Source organism: Gambusia affinis, linkage group LG04, assembly GCF_019740435.1.
Source record: "Gambusia affinis linkage group LG04, SWU_Gaff_1.0, whole genome shotgun sequence".
In the NCBI taxonomy this organism is placed as follows: Eukaryota; Metazoa; Chordata; class Actinopteri; order Cyprinodontiformes; family Poeciliidae; genus Gambusia; species Gambusia affinis.
In genome coordinates this window covers 22,594,765-22,609,767 of record NC_057871.1, presented here as the reverse complement: position 1 = coordinate 22,609,767, position 15,003 = coordinate 22,594,765, and the positions used below count along the sequence as shown (strand labels likewise).

The following is a 15,003-nucleotide window of genomic DNA, read 5'->3' as shown; positions in this document are numbered from 1 at the left end:
CTTTACCAGTAAGTGGGACTTGGCTCCTCCTTCAGCATGTTGATAGTCTCCAACATGACTAGTAGCGAACTGCAAACAGGACTTGCCACTCTAACATAAAGTTATGATTTATTGAATGCATTACCTGTAGTTTTCCTGTTAACAGTTTCTTCCACCTGAGCACTTGGATCTCTACAGCACCCCCAGATTTACCAGGGCTCTCTTGGTCACCACTCTGATTGGTTCCCTCCTTATCTGGCCAGGTTGCAAACCTTGCCGGTTTGCAGCTTTTACCTAGGGCAAAGGTGTGAATTGAGTTTTGGTAAGGGTTAGGGTTTGGTATGTAATGGTTACGGTTAGAGTAAGGGTAAAGTTTAGGCTGTAAAAATGAATGGAAGTCAATGGAAACTCCCCGCAAAGACAGCTGCGCAAATATATGTGTGTGTGTGTGTGTGTGTGTGTGTGTGTGTGTGTGCGTGTGTGCGTGTGTGTGTGTGTGTAGGCGTGTGCGTGTGTGTGTGTGTGTATGTGTGTGTGTGTGCGTGTGTAGGAGTGTGTGAGCTTGTGTGTGTGGATCATTTAGGATCTGACAAAATCCTCAATGTTCCTCAGGCGTATAGAAATGAAATTACTCCATGTCCTTTTCCACCATTAATGTGACACCCCCTATGTAATTTAACAACCTACAACCTGTTTGATATGAAAAAAAGCTGTTTTTATTTGTAACCTAATTCTTCTGCTGTACTTTAATACATTTGCATGTTGTTTGCATAACAGAATGTGGAGACAGTCAGAAATGAGTAACATTAGTTATTCAGTTCTTTCATCACAATCATCTCGCCAACATGCTGTAAATTATTTCTTATGGTCAGCAACAATTTAAGTTATTTAAATTTGTACATATATATGATTTATAGTTAGGTACTTATGAAGAGCTTTTCTTCTTTGTTTATGTTTTGCTTAAATGCATATCTTGAATTCATGTTAAATATTTGTTCATAACCCAGTTATAGAGATTGATTACTAGATAACAACATACAGTATGTTATGTAAAAAAAAAAAAAAAAAAAAAGCAAACAGAAAGAAAACTGCAGGGCCATTTTGGTTCAAAAGCATTTTTAAACAAAGTTTATTCCACCTGTGGTTTGATCCTTAACTGCAAAATGTTGCACAGGATTTACTTATTTCGAGTATAAACCTTAAATGGCAATAAAAGGTTATGCACTTGACTTCAGAATATGTCACCCACGAGGTAATTTTAAAATAATAAAGATTTTGGCTCAAACAAATACTTTATCTGTATAATTTTAGAATTTGAATGAGTGATTGAATTAAAAAACATGAAAAACATCCATTTATGTGTGATTTGTTGTAAAAGAAATAAACCAGAGAGATTACTACTGAAACTTCTAAGGCATAAAAATCTGCAACAATGCAGAGCAACTCATGAAGAAAGAAAAAAAACAAAATTTTTTTTACAATTAGAAACTGTCCACTAGATGACAGCATTGTTTGGAGTTAACATAAACAGAGTTTTGGCTTAATATGCATTAATATTTTTGTTGGATCACTGTTTGAAAAAAGTTAGATGATATAATTAGATTTTCCAACCAATTTTCAAAAAAACTTCTATATAATTTTTTGATAACAAAATGGAAATTTGTTATAGTTTATTTCTTTGTTCCTTTTGAGTTTACATGTATGAAACTATTTAGCCTAAATTGTAATTTTCTGTATAATTAACGCTGCTTTAAGAGGAAGATAAAATAAACTCCAAAGTATTCAAAGGTAATAAGAAGGAATAAAGATGAGTATGAAACTAAATAAAAGAATTGCATATTTTTAAAATCTTTTTATGCTGAGCTTTTGAAATAATTTATAATGATAATTTTGAAAAAAGAACAAGATCACGGATACAAGCGGCTGAAATGTGTTTTCTCCGTAGGGTGTCTGGGCTCTCCCTTAGAGATAGGGTGAGAAGCTCAGTCATCCGGGAGAGACTCAGAGTAGAGCCCCTGCTCCTTCACGTCGAGAGGGGCCAGTTGAGGTGCCTCGGGCATCTGGTCAGGATGCCTCCTGGACGCCTCCCTGGTGAGGTGTTCCGGGCACGTCCCACCGGGAGGAGGAAGACCCAGGACACGCTGGAGGGACTATGTCTCTCGGCTGGCCTGGGAACGCCTTGGGATTCCTCCAGAGGAGCTGGAAGAAGTGGCTGGGGAGAGAGAAGTCTGGGCCTCCCTTCTGAAGCTGCTACCCTGTGACTCGACCCCGGATAAGAGGAAGATGATGGATGGATGAATGAATGGATGGATGGATGGATGAATGAATGGATGGATGGAATTTTAAAAAACAGCTGACAACTGAGCCTGAGTGAAACACATATTCTGATTTATAGGACACATGAATAAATTTAAAAAAACATCTGCTGTAATCACTAGATATAATTTTCTGGGTCAAAGATGTTAAAAAATTAGATTTGTCTGAACTTTGAAGCTGTTCAGCTGGCAGGTTTGGATTTAACAGACGAGTATGTGGTCAGTTCGGTTTGAGGAGAGACAGCGCTGCGGGCTGGGTGTTCGCTGAAGCTCACAGTGGAATAACAGAGGTCATCCAACTGGATCTCAGGCTCTGAACGGATGTTAGAGTACAGAACCTCCAACTGATCCGCGTTGATCCTGAAATCTGGCTCCCCAGTGACTGATGTTGTGTTGGCAGGTTGGGTTTTCTTCTGGATTGAGGGCTTCGAATATGTAACATCATCATTTTTTCCTGAACAGAGTGAGGAAACACAGAGAAGTCCTGAATCACTCTGCAAACCAGACAACATTCATACACTACAAAGGATAAACATGAAGCAAGAATAGGTTATAAAAACAATAAACTACTGTACATCATTTGTTCTCACATTTCTTTTTCTCTGTGATCAAATTATAAGGATGTTCACTACTTCTTTCAGTGTCAAATAAGTTTTTATTTAGACATCTGAATACGATGGAGTATTAGGGCCATGCTAAGACAATACAAAAAGAAGAAATGATTACAAGAATGAAGTCATAATATTCTGACTTTATAAAATTCTTGACTTTATTCTCATTTATGTCTTAGTTTTTTTGCAGCATGTCCCTAATACTCTGTTGTATTTGTTCTTCCACTATAGGCAACAAAAGAAAATGTTAGTAGATACAGAATGGTTGCTTTTAAAGTCGTGAACATGTCAATGTTTTTAATCACTTAATTCATCACTTCATATTACATTCGAAGTGATGTGAGCCAGAGGATCTCTGCCTGAAACCAACTTCCAGACCTAATCGTGATCGAGCTCCAGCTTTGGGCCCAAAAGTTGTAGAAGAGAGTTTGGAAAAATCTCTAAAGGACTGACGTAGGTAGGACCTCAAAAGATAATGATGGCAGAATAAAACTTCTTGTCTTTTTTTATATCCAAAAAATATGTTGAAAAATGTAAATTTTAATGAGAACCTGATAAATATTGTCAGCTTTACTTGTGATCAACATATGTTTAAATGTACTAGAAGGTTTGTAATGAGCAAGTTTCTCTTTGTCCTGTGTTTTTGATACAACCTTAAAAGTGTGTTTTAGTGAGTGTGCTTTGCACCTTGAGACGTGCTGACGTCTCTTTTTCTGAGTCTGAAGAATAACAGCAGGACGGTCGCCAGAGCCAGCACCGCCACACCAAGACCTGCTCCAAGATACACCATCTTACCTGGAAAAAAAATAACCAGAATTACAAACAAGCTCATCAGTGGTAGACTGATAAGTACACATTTTCTTATCAATAAGGCACTAAAACAGAAATGCTTACTAGAATCCGGCATCTTTAGGCTGCTTCCTGGATTCTCTATTACAGAAAGCAAAAGGAAAACTTTGACAGGTTTTCATGCTCCAGATTTCATCACATGCTTTTGAGACGAAACAAACCCGTTCAGAGAAGCTTCCTCATCAGCAAAAGGAAACAGAACTAATATTTTTATCTTGACAAGACGCGATAATTACGACATCAATGTTACTTCTCCTACAGGAACAACTTTACTCACCTTCTGCTACAGTGAGGGTCACTTTGCTGTACGTGTCCACTCCCACTCTCTCAATGCCACACCAGTAAACTCCTCCATCGCTCATTTCCAGGTTTGATATTGTTACATAGAATGTGTTCCCATTATCTTTTATAGAGTACTTCCCCTCTTGCTGCATGGGCCTGCTCTTTATCATGATGTCTGCACCATCGCACGCTCCTTTGCAGAAATATTTGACATTGGTGGTGGCATAAGAATGAGAGCATGTTATTGTGACTGATCCCCCCACAGTTCCTGTTACTGACATGGTTTCAATCTGAAAGACCCCTAGACAAAAGAAAACAAAAACACATAAACGCAATTTCTGAAAAGACTTTTGGCAATAACAACAAAAAATCCTCCAAGTGTGACGTTTCTGAATTTCACAGATTAGTACCATAAACACGTAGTGGTGCCCGTAGCAAAGATCAAAGCCTTAAATAAGTTTGTCTTTTGTAACAACAGCAAAATTCAATCTTATATTGAAAACATTTATTCAGTGGACAAAAAAACACGTTTGAGATAATATCAGCTTTGGAGGGTTTGGGGCTGTTTGTTTTTCTCTGGTAACACAATCACAGGCACCCCTGACAAACCATTAATCACCAGAAATAAACGTAAGTGAAGAATTTAAAAAAATTGTTAGCATTTCATGTATAAATTTCCAGTTGTAAAGAGTGTCAGACATGTTGACCAATGTGCTAACCAAAAACCTCGCTAACAGACATGTTGCATTTGCCATGACAAAACTGTGAAACCACTTCGACCAAACTGATCTTAGTTGGTTAAAAACAAACTTGGACTCATTTGCAAATTCCTCTCAAGTAAACCAGATTTTGCAGTTCAATCTATCAATCAATCAGTCAAATTTTCTTTGTATAGCACTTTTCAGCATCAAGGCATTTCAAAGTGCTTTTACATCACATCAGACACAGAAACACAATGCAACATAGAATCAACAATAAAAACACAACATTAAATCAGGTTCCGTCAATAAATCTGTAATTGATTACATTTCAAATACAACTCTAAACAAAAGGGTTTTTAGTTGAGATTTAAAGGAAGTCAGTGTTTCAGCTGTTTTACAGTTTTCTGGAAGTTTGTTCCAGATTTGTGGTGCATAGATACTGAATGCTCCTTCTCCTCATTTGGTTCTGGTTCCAGTGATGCAGACCAGAACCAGAACCAGAAGACCTGAGAGGTCTGGAAGGTTGATACAACAGCAGCAGATCTTTAATGTATTGTGGTGCTAAACCATTCAGTGATTTATAAACTAACAGCAGTATTTTAAAGTCTATTCTTTGAGCTAAAGGGAGCCAGTGGAGAGACTTTAAAACTGGTGTTATGTGCTCTATCTTCCTGGTTTTAGTGAGAACACGAGCAGCAGCATTCTGGATCAGCTGCAGCTGTTTGTTTGATTGATTTGTTGGACAGACCTGTGAAGACACTGTTACAGTAATCAATGCGACTGAAGATAAACACATGGATGAGTTTCTCTAGATCTGGCTGAGACATTAGTCCTTTAATCCTGGAAATGTTCTCCAGGTGATAGAAGGCCGTCTTTGTACTCTTGGTGTATGACTATTTTTTAACTTTGTTGTAAAAAACAGACAACTCACAGTAAATTTAAGCTTGCACACTCAGTTGTTTTTAAACATCTTGTCTGCTGTTGGCGGTCAGTGTGCCTGTTTCTCACCACCATCAGTGTGTGAATGGGTGAAAGACTGATTGTCTGTGAATCGCTTTGGGGTTACTTGACAAAGAACTACACAAGTAGTGTGTAGTTCCTATCCTAAAACCAATATTTCAAAATGAGGCACAGCAAAACTCGACTAGGTCGTAAGTTAATTTTGCCAACAAGCATCTGATAAAGATGGAAATGGAGGTAAACAAATGCCCTGAAGATCGCTGTCTGGGAACAGCAGCATTCACTGTGAGATTGTGGTACTGCAGTCAAAGGTTTATTTATCTTTAGGGGTTTTTACACGAGCGCTACCAACAGATAAGGGTGGTACCATGATGATGCCAGTGCATCATGGCAGCAGATAAGCAAAAAACTGAAACAAAGCCATTTTCAGAGATAAAGAATAAAGCGTAAGATGTTGTGTTTTTATCTTTTATGTTGTGTTTATCTTTTCACTGCTGCAAACGGCGACATTAAAGAGATAGCTACACTGTAAAACATTTGAAGCTGGTTTAACTTGAAAATGAAATTCAAGTCAACAAGGAAATTTTACTGGTGTTAACTCAGAAATCAAAGTTCATGAAGTTTATTTAACAACAAGAGTTATTTAAGTTATTTAAACATTGTCTTTTTTTAGTTTATCAATCTTGACTGGACAGGACTCTGGAGAACCTGACTGACTTAGGAGATGATTCAGCTGTTGGATTCAGGTGTGTTGGACCAGGGAGACACCTAAGAGTTGCCCTCAAGGACCAGGAGTGCCCACCCCTGTAGTAGATGCAACTAAAAGCTGCTCAAATTGTTTACAGTGTACACACATCCACAAGAACAGCTTCAAAGCCCTCCTGTGTTCAAAGGGCGATAAACTTTACAGAAGAAAAAATTGATAGTACATTTGTGGAACACGTTCATTTATATTTTGTTGTTTTTCACCCCCAGAAGAACTAAGTGAGATCCTGTGAAGTGAGTTTCTAAACCACTGTAAAGAAATGTTCAATCTCAAAAGATGACAAGAGAGGAAGACACTCAAAGGGGATGAATTTATAAATCTTAGTGAATTTACCTTCCAGAAGGAGGACAACAGCAAAAACCAAACTCCTCTTCATGATTTCCAAATGGTTTGGACGTCTGTCGGTTTTCTTTACCCAGACATCAAGATGGAGGAAATCTGTCTGCGCAGCTGCTTTTACTTTTACACAAGTTCCTTGCTGTTGTTGCACTTCCCCACTTCTGACCAATCTTCTATTTAAAAATAAAGCCCTTCCTTTCTTTCTCATATTCTTTTTGCTTTAGCTCATTTACATGATAGAAGGTTTGGTGCACAAACCAAAGTGTTTGGTAAACTTAAATAAGTCATAAAGAACTTAGAAAACCAGAAGAAACTCTTCATCGCCAGAAAGAGGTAAAATACCAAATGATTGTAGATTTGCGTTATGCTGTGGTACACAGGAGGAAACAGTGTGTCCTGTTTTGCTAACAGAACTTGTCTGCAGTGAAGTGCTGACTGGTTCACAACACAACCAGTTGCCTGTGTGGAAAAAAAGCAGCTTTTGCCAATGTAGTTGAGCTTAGATTATAGCTTTAACCTCAGTTTTCTTCCCATTTACTATTTCCCCTCTGCTTCTCAAGAGACGGCATTCTTCCTTGTAGTTATGCTCCATAAACCTTATGATTGTATTTCAAACAAAAAGTGCTTTTCTACATTTATTCATTTTGATATTTCATTGACAAAACCAAAACTGATTAAAAAAAACAACAAATTTTAAGATTTTCTTTTCTCATAATATTTCTTTTTAGAGTCAACTTTAAGAGCTTAAAATGTTTTTTTTTTTTTGTTTTTTTTACACATTTGTTGAAACTGTCACGATATATTGCTGGTACAGAGAGATAAGAGAGAGATAACCAATCAGAGCTTGGAGGAACTGATCATCCCTGTGCACGCACAAATGACAACAAAGCAAACACTGAACCAAATACAGAGAAAACGCAGATACCAATGTGATCCTAATAGTGACTTTAACATCCCTGTAAGTTGATTTTGCATCCAAGTAGGTGAATATATCTTAATACGACTGTAATTTTGTACATTTTCACAATAAAGGGATGACCTTCTTTTAGCAAGCAGGACAGCAGTGTGCAGGTAGAAGGAGCAGAGAAAAATCTGGCACTTCCTCCATCATGTCATTGAAGGAACTTCAAACTATAAGACTGAGAGAAAAGTCTGCCACTTTTTACAGATCGGTATAACTTAATACCACTAACCAACCCACACACTGTTCCTGGAATAAGTTATATCAGTGGACAATCTGCTCTTTCGGAGCTCGTTGTTTGGGGCTGCAGCTCCCGTGAAGACTGTGGTAAACATGGTTTTCCAGTTGGCTCCGGTCCAGAAGCTGGTACGGGCAGATATGTCCCAATACGTCTACATCGACGTATTCACCGAGGCTGCAAGAGATGATGGACTCCCTATGCTCCTCTGTGAAGCAGGAGTAGAGGTCAGAAGGTTGCCGAGGTAAAGCAGAGAGGTCAATGCAGTCCGGATGCGAACAACCGCAGGGCTCTGGTGCCGCTGCCACCGAGGGCATCATCGTCTCATAGTCAGACGACGTCTACAGGGAGGACAAGTCAGTGACGTCAATGAACAAGTCATGGAGTTAGATCAGATTTTTACATTATAAGATCAATGACATGTTTGCACGAGATGGCAGATAGTGTGATTCTATACTTTTATCTGAATCTATAACACCCAACTACAAGGAGATAAGAATGGTAAACACTCAGTTTACGTCTTGTATTTGAAACGTCTAAAAGCATCCGGTGTGCCGACCTGAAAGAGCATGATGTCACATGTGGTGGTGGAAGTTCAGGGTGATTAAATAAGCAATCAAGAGACTTACAAATAACTATTTTTAATGAACAGGAAACAGAACTATCCAACAAGATTGGTGAAATGTGCTGTTTAGTTGTCCATCCATCCATTTTCTGTTCACCCTTGTCCCTAATGGGGTCAGGAGGGTAGTTCCAATCTCCAGCTACGTTCTGGGCGAGAACCCTGTCAGGGTTCACCCTGGACAGGTCGCCAGTCTGTCGCAGGGCAACACAGAGACATACAGGACACACAACCATTCACACACACACTCACACCTAGGGAGAATTTAGAGAGACCAATTATCCTGACAGTCATGTTTTTGGACTGTGGGAGGAAGCCGGAGAACCCGGAGAGAACCCACCATGCACAGGGAGATCATGCAAACTCCATGCAGAAAGACCCCGGGCCGGCAATCGAACCCACGACCTTCTTGCTGCAAGGCAACAGCTCTACCAACTGCGCCACTGTGCAGTCGTTTAGTTGTATAATTTGAAAATCGTTTCAGCAGCTCTTGTGGCAGCTTGACCGCGCCTAATATGGGGAACATGACGTCAGTTGTCCAGACAAAACGTGACAAAAACCGCAACAGGACTTGACCGCTGAGTTTCAGCTGAGGGAAGTCGGGATTTGAGGATGCTGCAGTGCCCTCTGGTGGACTATAGATTACATACATGGTCAAAAAATGTAAATAAAAGCCAATGAAAAAAACTCCCATAACTTGATCCCCAAACATCTGACTCCTCCTTGCAGGCTGGGAAATTTATATTTTTTGTTCTCATATATGTTATACTAAATATTAGAAATAAGTGCCATATTTTTTTTCAATTCTGTTTCACCTCTAAGTTAAATAAATCTAAATAATAAATAACATAACTAAAAGTCTTTTCATCTCCACAAAAATTAGACAAGTTTGAAAGGCAGAAGGCGGTACGGTAATATTTCATTGTCAGCAGTGCTTCAGAGAGGAAAAACGCAAAGTTCAGAAGTGGATTAAAATGTCAAAGTTCAAAGGTTGTAATACGTAGTTAAAAGGAGCAAAGTGGAAAGAAAGATGAGATTAGGGATTCACATTCAACATGTCTGCACAGAGATTTTGATTCCTTTAATCGTCTGAGGTGGGAGAGGATAGCTTATTTTTCTCCCCTTTAAAAAATCACCACCAAGCTGCACCAGGTACAGTGAAGACAATAAAGACCAAGAATGGATCCCTGAGGAACCCCACTAGTGAGCTTAACAGACATGAATCATCACTCCTATACTAATGCTTATATTTGAAAGGAACTAAATAATTAAATAGAGACTGTAAATTAACTACAACCAACAAGATCTTTTTACAGTTTTGTTGGATGTGGTTTTATTTTTTCAATCTGTTTTCTCAACTTTGAAGTACTCTATTGCTCACAGCTCACAGAAACAACTTTGGAAGAGTTTTAAAAACTAACCTCTTTAAAATATGCCCACAAAATAACATTTTGATCAGCACAGATAAGTGCAAACAAAGCACAGTTGACTGATACATTTGTATATCTATATAAGAAAGGATGGTAGAGTAACTTCCAGATTTAAGAGAAACTAAACTATTGTTAATTTTAAAGAGAAGTTACTCCAGATATTTAACTTGAGGCCTCAATAGGTGTTATTTTACTTAATTATTTTGTAAACTAACCTCTCTTTTCTGGCGAGGGGTGGATTTCTTGTGCTTCGCAGCCAGAAGAAGACATATTGTGAACAGACACACAAAGATCATCGCTCCAACACACAATATAATGGTCAGGGACAGCTGCATGGTGAGCTCTGTATGATAATGAATACATAATAATTATTCAATACAACAACTTTAAAACAGCAAAACACTGACCAATGTATATAGGAATGAATCAAAGTAATGTATTAAACAGAAAAGAATATAAAAGCACATCAAAAGTATTACTAAATAATATTGTGGGGTCAAAGACCAATACTCACTGTGAACTGGTGCAGCCATGGTGGAGGCAGGGATTTTATACGCTGGAAAATGTAACAATGCATTGAAGTTGAAGTATGTAACTTTTAAAAATATGTATATTTATTTTTACATATTTGTCACTGTGTTGTGGCAGTATAATATGATAATCAGTGAAAAAATAGATCTCCTCTGCCTTCTCCCAGTGAAACAACCAATCAGAGCCAGGAGGCGGGTCTGAGCACGGCCAATCACAATCTCCAGTGGGGTGACCTACATTTCATCTCTTCTAAGCTAACAGGTCCCGTTTTGAATGCTAAGGCTAGTTAGCATGTACGCAGAAGACGGCAGTTCAATGTTTTTCCTGTAACTGTAAGTTGTTTCTCCACCATTAGCATATTTAGCAGCATTGTTTGACAGTACTTGGACCCTCTTCCTGGTTCTGATTGGTAATCTGTAGATTTTAAAATGGAATCAACAACTCTTGACTTCTTAACTCTGAACTCTTACAGCGGCTGTAACACAAGGAGTTAATCCACTGACTCCGCCCCGAGAATCACGGGTTACGCCGAGTGTTTGCGGAGTTTAAGTGGGAAAAAATCGAGCAGGTGAACATTCAGTCAAGTTCTTGTCTAATTAAATTGATTTGTAATAATCTGAAGTTCGTTTTTTAGCATTTTGAACGTGTTCATACATTTTTGTCAGAGTTATCAACCTTTCTGATCCTGATTTTGTTTTTTCTCTGAAAAACTGTAAAAGGCTTTTTCATGTTGAAAGCATATTCCGCACTTTTACCAGACATAATGTATGTTGTCACTATTCCAGTTGTTGTGGCTTCTCATATGCTTTTTGCAGCATGTTTTAATCCTTTATTGCCTATTTTTGTATAGAAGCACCAGTTTGCTTGAGGATGAATTGCCAGTCGTCAGCATCAGTCCCTCTTGCACCCTTCCAAGATTCAAGCTCCAAAAATGATTATGTAACTCTTAATATATCTGAAACTCCACATCTCTGTAATTGAGGCTTGTTGCTAGAGTTGTAGTAAAAATTAATTCTTTTGTTCCATTTTTCTTTATGTTTTTTTGTTTGTTATGATCCAGAGACCAACACTGGCTATTTCACTTAGAGACTCAAGACTGTCCAGTGCAGTACCGATGAGGAGCACGTTGGTGTCCCCGGCCAAACTTCACAGACGACCCAACAACCCCAAGACCGTCTTTGTTAGTGAGTGGACAGACCTTTGGAGGAGTGCAGAGAGGCCCTGTCTCCACACAGAGTTTGACTCTTAATTAGAGTTAAGGTACCAACTCTTCAAAAAGAGTTAAACTAACACTCTCTGGTGTGGTTCCCATATAGACACTTTAAAAGTGTTGAAATCAAATCTGCCAGAGTTCCTTTGGGCCTGCTGGATTTGCCGTGTTGTTTTGAATCAGAGCGGTGCATTCAGAGGGTAGCAGCAGCTCAGCGAGGAGGTGGAGCAGATTGATCTTTTCACACGTTATCTGTGTCACGGTGACAGTTTTAACTAACATTTAAAAAACATATTCTTTATAAAAGTGACATACTGTAGCTCTAAGTACAGAGGAGCAGCTTATAAATAACTCGACTGTATTTCATTTCCAGTTGAATTTTACACAAAACAATGTTCAGGGATGTTTGTTTGACGTGTATCGGCTGAAAGCTTCATAGACTCAGGGATTTATTTGAAGCTTAAAAGTTAAGTGTTTGAATGAATTACTAATATTTTCAAATACCAAATGTACCCTTGTTGTTTGCATGCAGAAACTGTAATAACAGCAGCATGAGATTGTTTTTGGTTTATTTAATCCAAGAACAATTCATCTAACTTGACCTCCTTCGTATTTTGTCACCTTCCGACCACAAACCTCCATGTGCGTCAGTGGGATTTTACAAATTAGACCAACAGGGGCGTCAAAGTTATATGTGGGTATGTCTCTGCCAGCTTTATGCATATTGAAAGTCAAAAATCCCATTCTATTAAAACTATGTCCCTTGTTCTTTATAGCCTAAGCATGATAGGTACTGAGTGAAAACCATAAAAAAACATACAGAGCTACTTTAGCAAAGGAAATGCAGCATTTCGTTTACCACTTTCTCTTTTTTTACAAAGTCAAATATAATTGTTCTAATTTCCATGTTGACGTGGTCTTGCAGGCCTTTAGCTACAGAAATTGAAACTTCTGAAAAGGAGAAGATAACATGGAAAACTAATTATACCCTGTTCTCATTTATGGCTTGTGCTACCTGTCATTTCTAAACCACAGCAGGTCCACAGTGAACGTTTCTCACGTTAGCTGGTGAAATGTACAAGCGGGATTTGCATGTGATATGTTGCAGAGCAATAATTTCTGACAAAAAACCCCCCCAAAAACACATTTAATGTTGAGTTATAATCTGAAATCGGCACAATTTAAGGTTCAATATTCTGTTGTGATTCGTCGCTTTCCACTTTACCTTGGGAGACATTCAGATGTATCTTCATGATGCGATCACTGCTCCCAAAATCACCACAGTAGTACTGTCCGCTGTCGTTTAAATACAGTTCATCCAACCTAACGATAAAGTAGCCCGCTGTAGTGTTGTCGTAAAGGGAGACACGTCCGTCTCTTGTCCACTCGTTGTGTTTGGAAGTTCGTACGACCTGAACGAAGGACTCTTCGGTGTCTAAACAGCAGAAGTGTTTCGTGTTGTTTTTCCTGTCGCTTGGATACTCGCATATGAAGTCAAACATTTGACCCTCTGTGCCAGAAACAACTGTGGGTTTGTCACAAATCAGAGCTGGAAAAAGATATATTGTTTTAATGCGTATCTGATATAAATTAATCAGAGCAGTCAAATGAGCAGAGCTTTCAGCAAGATGTTAATCAGTGTTGGAAATTCTGACCGAAAAAAGCCTTAGTAGAGAGGGCGATGCTTACCTCGGATTTGTAGAAAAGTAATGAAGATGACTAGAACTAGAGATGAGATTCCCATTTCTCCCAGCATTTCCAGTTTGGCATCAGTTCCCACACTCACTGTCACACGTCCACAACAACGACAACCAGGAGGCAAAATCTTCTCCTTGAGTCAGGTGCTTTTCTGGTCCTGTTCAAAAACGCCTTCCTCTTTCTCATAGAGCTAAACCAAAGTGAAACCTTTGTGGCTTTTGGGATGCTAAAGCTGATGTTGTGTTAAAATAACAGTTTATTCTGTGCCAACAGAGACAGATGCTTTGTTAGATGGATTTGTTCTAAGCACATCCTTAAGTTAAAATAAAGTCTTGGTATCTGTTCTTATTTCTTTCGAGTATTTCTATATGTGAAGAATTGCCAACCTAATATAGAAGCGTACCTGCTGAGGTCACCTTCAATTTAGTATTTACCTTTTCAAATTTCTCTTTTCGATTTCCTCAGGTAGGGATGCCTTTGTTCTCTGCAGTTGTTAAAGCAGGACGTGGACATGCTGTTGGAGGTCGATAACATTACCTTTGGTTTGCTTGTTGGAGACCTCAGCTAAATTCTCCACCTGGATTTTTTCTGGTTCAGGAAAAGTGAGACATTGTTTTATTTTCTCCTTGTATTTTAATGGCTGTTTCTTCAATTGTGGTAAAGAGGTCACTGTGTCCTTGGGAAAAAGGTTCAACCTTCTTGATAAAGAAGGCTGGTTTTGTTCTGGGGACGACTGTGAAACCGTGAAGCAAAGAAGGATTCTTTATAAAACCAATAAAATTATAGACAACCCTGACCACCCTGTTCATGAGACTGACTTGGGAAAACAGTGTCTTCAGTCAGAGGCTTCTACAAATTCACTGTAATACAGACCTCTAGAGGAGATCTCTCCTGCCAACAGCAATAACTCTTTTAAGAATCTGAATTAATAAGTTACCACATTTATTTCCCCTTTGGGATTAATAAAGTATTTTTGAATTTGAATTCTATATTTTTAAATGGTTGGTTGATATCACAAAATTTCAAATACCTTTAAACCTTGAATTCTCCGATAAGTTGAAAAGGAGGCATCATGAACGTACTGCAGGAGCACAGAGAAGGAAGAAATTTACACTATTAGTTTTGTTATACATAAGCGGTAAAATTAGATTTTTAGTAAGTAAATTGAGTGAATTCCTGTTATTCTGGGCCAAGAAAGTGCCCAGAATAGCAGGAATGCAGTATTGCATGCTATGAAGCATTGCTGCAAGTTTATATCCATAACTCCAACATCAGGGACATTTCTTACCTGTGGTCTAGGCTGTTACTCGATGGTCCCAAATCTTCTTTTAAATTAAAGTTTGCATTTCATTTAAAAATCAAAGTCCCAGAGACTGGAGCAAGAGAAGAGAGGTGCAGAATCCAGGATCATCAGTGATGATTGGGTTTGCTATGTCATGTTGCCAGGTAAACTCTTGGCTATTGAGAAATGATAACTCTCAATATAGTTTCTCAATGTTGAGAAACTATAT

General features: G+C 38.5%; 2 protein-coding genes and 1 long non-coding RNA gene across 4 annotated transcripts; 1 reads left to right on the top strand and 2 right to left on the bottom strand.

Moving 5' to 3' along the window:
- Positions 1–1,079: 1,079 nt before the first annotated feature.
- LOC122829707 (CMRF35-like molecule 7) lies at positions 1,080–7,516 on the bottom strand. Of its 2 annotated transcripts, none has more exons than XM_044114467.1 (5): positions 6,797–7,516; positions 4,032–4,337; positions 3,800–3,835; positions 3,593–3,700; positions 1,080–2,748 (listed from the first exon to the last, which is right to left on the bottom strand). In XM_044114467.1, exons 1-5 carry the CDS (start codon positions 7,008–7,010, stop codon positions 2,477–2,479), a joined length of 936 nt encoding a protein of 311 aa, XP_043970402.1. In that variant the 5' UTR covers positions 7,011–7,516; the 3' UTR covers positions 1,080–2,476. The 2 variants fall into 2 exon arrangements, with proteins under 2 accessions (XP_043970402.1, XP_043970403.1); XM_044114468.1 differs by having other exon boundaries at positions 2,223–2,719.
- A 9-nt stretch (positions 7,517–7,525) lies between these two features.
- Positions 7,526–14,232, bottom strand: LOC122829708. Its single transcript, XM_044114469.1, has 4 exons — positions 13,020–14,232; positions 10,568–10,609; positions 10,269–10,396; positions 7,526–8,342 (listed from the first exon to the last, which is right to left on the bottom strand). The coding sequence occupies exons 1-4, from the start codon at positions 13,294–13,296 to the stop codon at positions 8,028–8,030; spliced, it is 762 nt and encodes a 253-aa protein (XP_043970404.1). The 5' UTR covers positions 13,297–14,232; the 3' UTR covers positions 7,526–8,027.
- LOC122829709 lies at positions 10,638–12,942 on the top strand. The gene is made up of 4 exons (XR_006370414.1): positions 10,638–10,916; positions 11,057–11,152; positions 11,435–11,523; positions 11,645–12,942. It is a non-coding gene; the product is annotated as an uncharacterized LOC122829709 (long non-coding RNA).
- Positions 14,233–15,003: the final 771 nt, after the last annotated feature.

Excerpts from the sequence above, each read along its gene's own strand:
- LOC122829707 (XM_044114467.1), bottom strand. The coding sequence starts at position 7,010 with ATGAGAAAGAAAGGAAGGGCTTTATTTTTAAATAGAAGATTGGTCAGA. Across the intron at positions 4,338-6,796 it reads TGTTGTCCTCCTTCTGGAAG|GGGTCTTTCAGATTGAAACC; the intron begins GTAAATTCACTA and ends TCTTTTGTCTAG. Across the intron at positions 3,836-4,031 it reads GACCCTCACTGTAGCAGAAG|AGAATCCAGGAAGCAGCCTA; the intron begins GTGAGTAAAGTT and ends TTTCTGTAATAG.
- LOC122829708 (XM_044114469.1), bottom strand. The coding sequence starts at position 13,296 with ATGTTTGACTTCATATGCGAGTATCCAAGCGACAGGAAAAACAACACG. Across the intron at positions 10,610-13,019 it reads ACATCTGAATGTCTCCCAAG|CGTATAAAATCCCTGCCTCC; the intron begins GTAAAGTGGAAA and ends TACATTTTCCAG. Across the intron at positions 8,343-10,268 it reads CCCCTCGCCAGAAAAGAGAG|ACGTCGTCTGACTATGAGAC; the intron begins GTTAGTTTACAA and ends TCCTCCCTGTAG.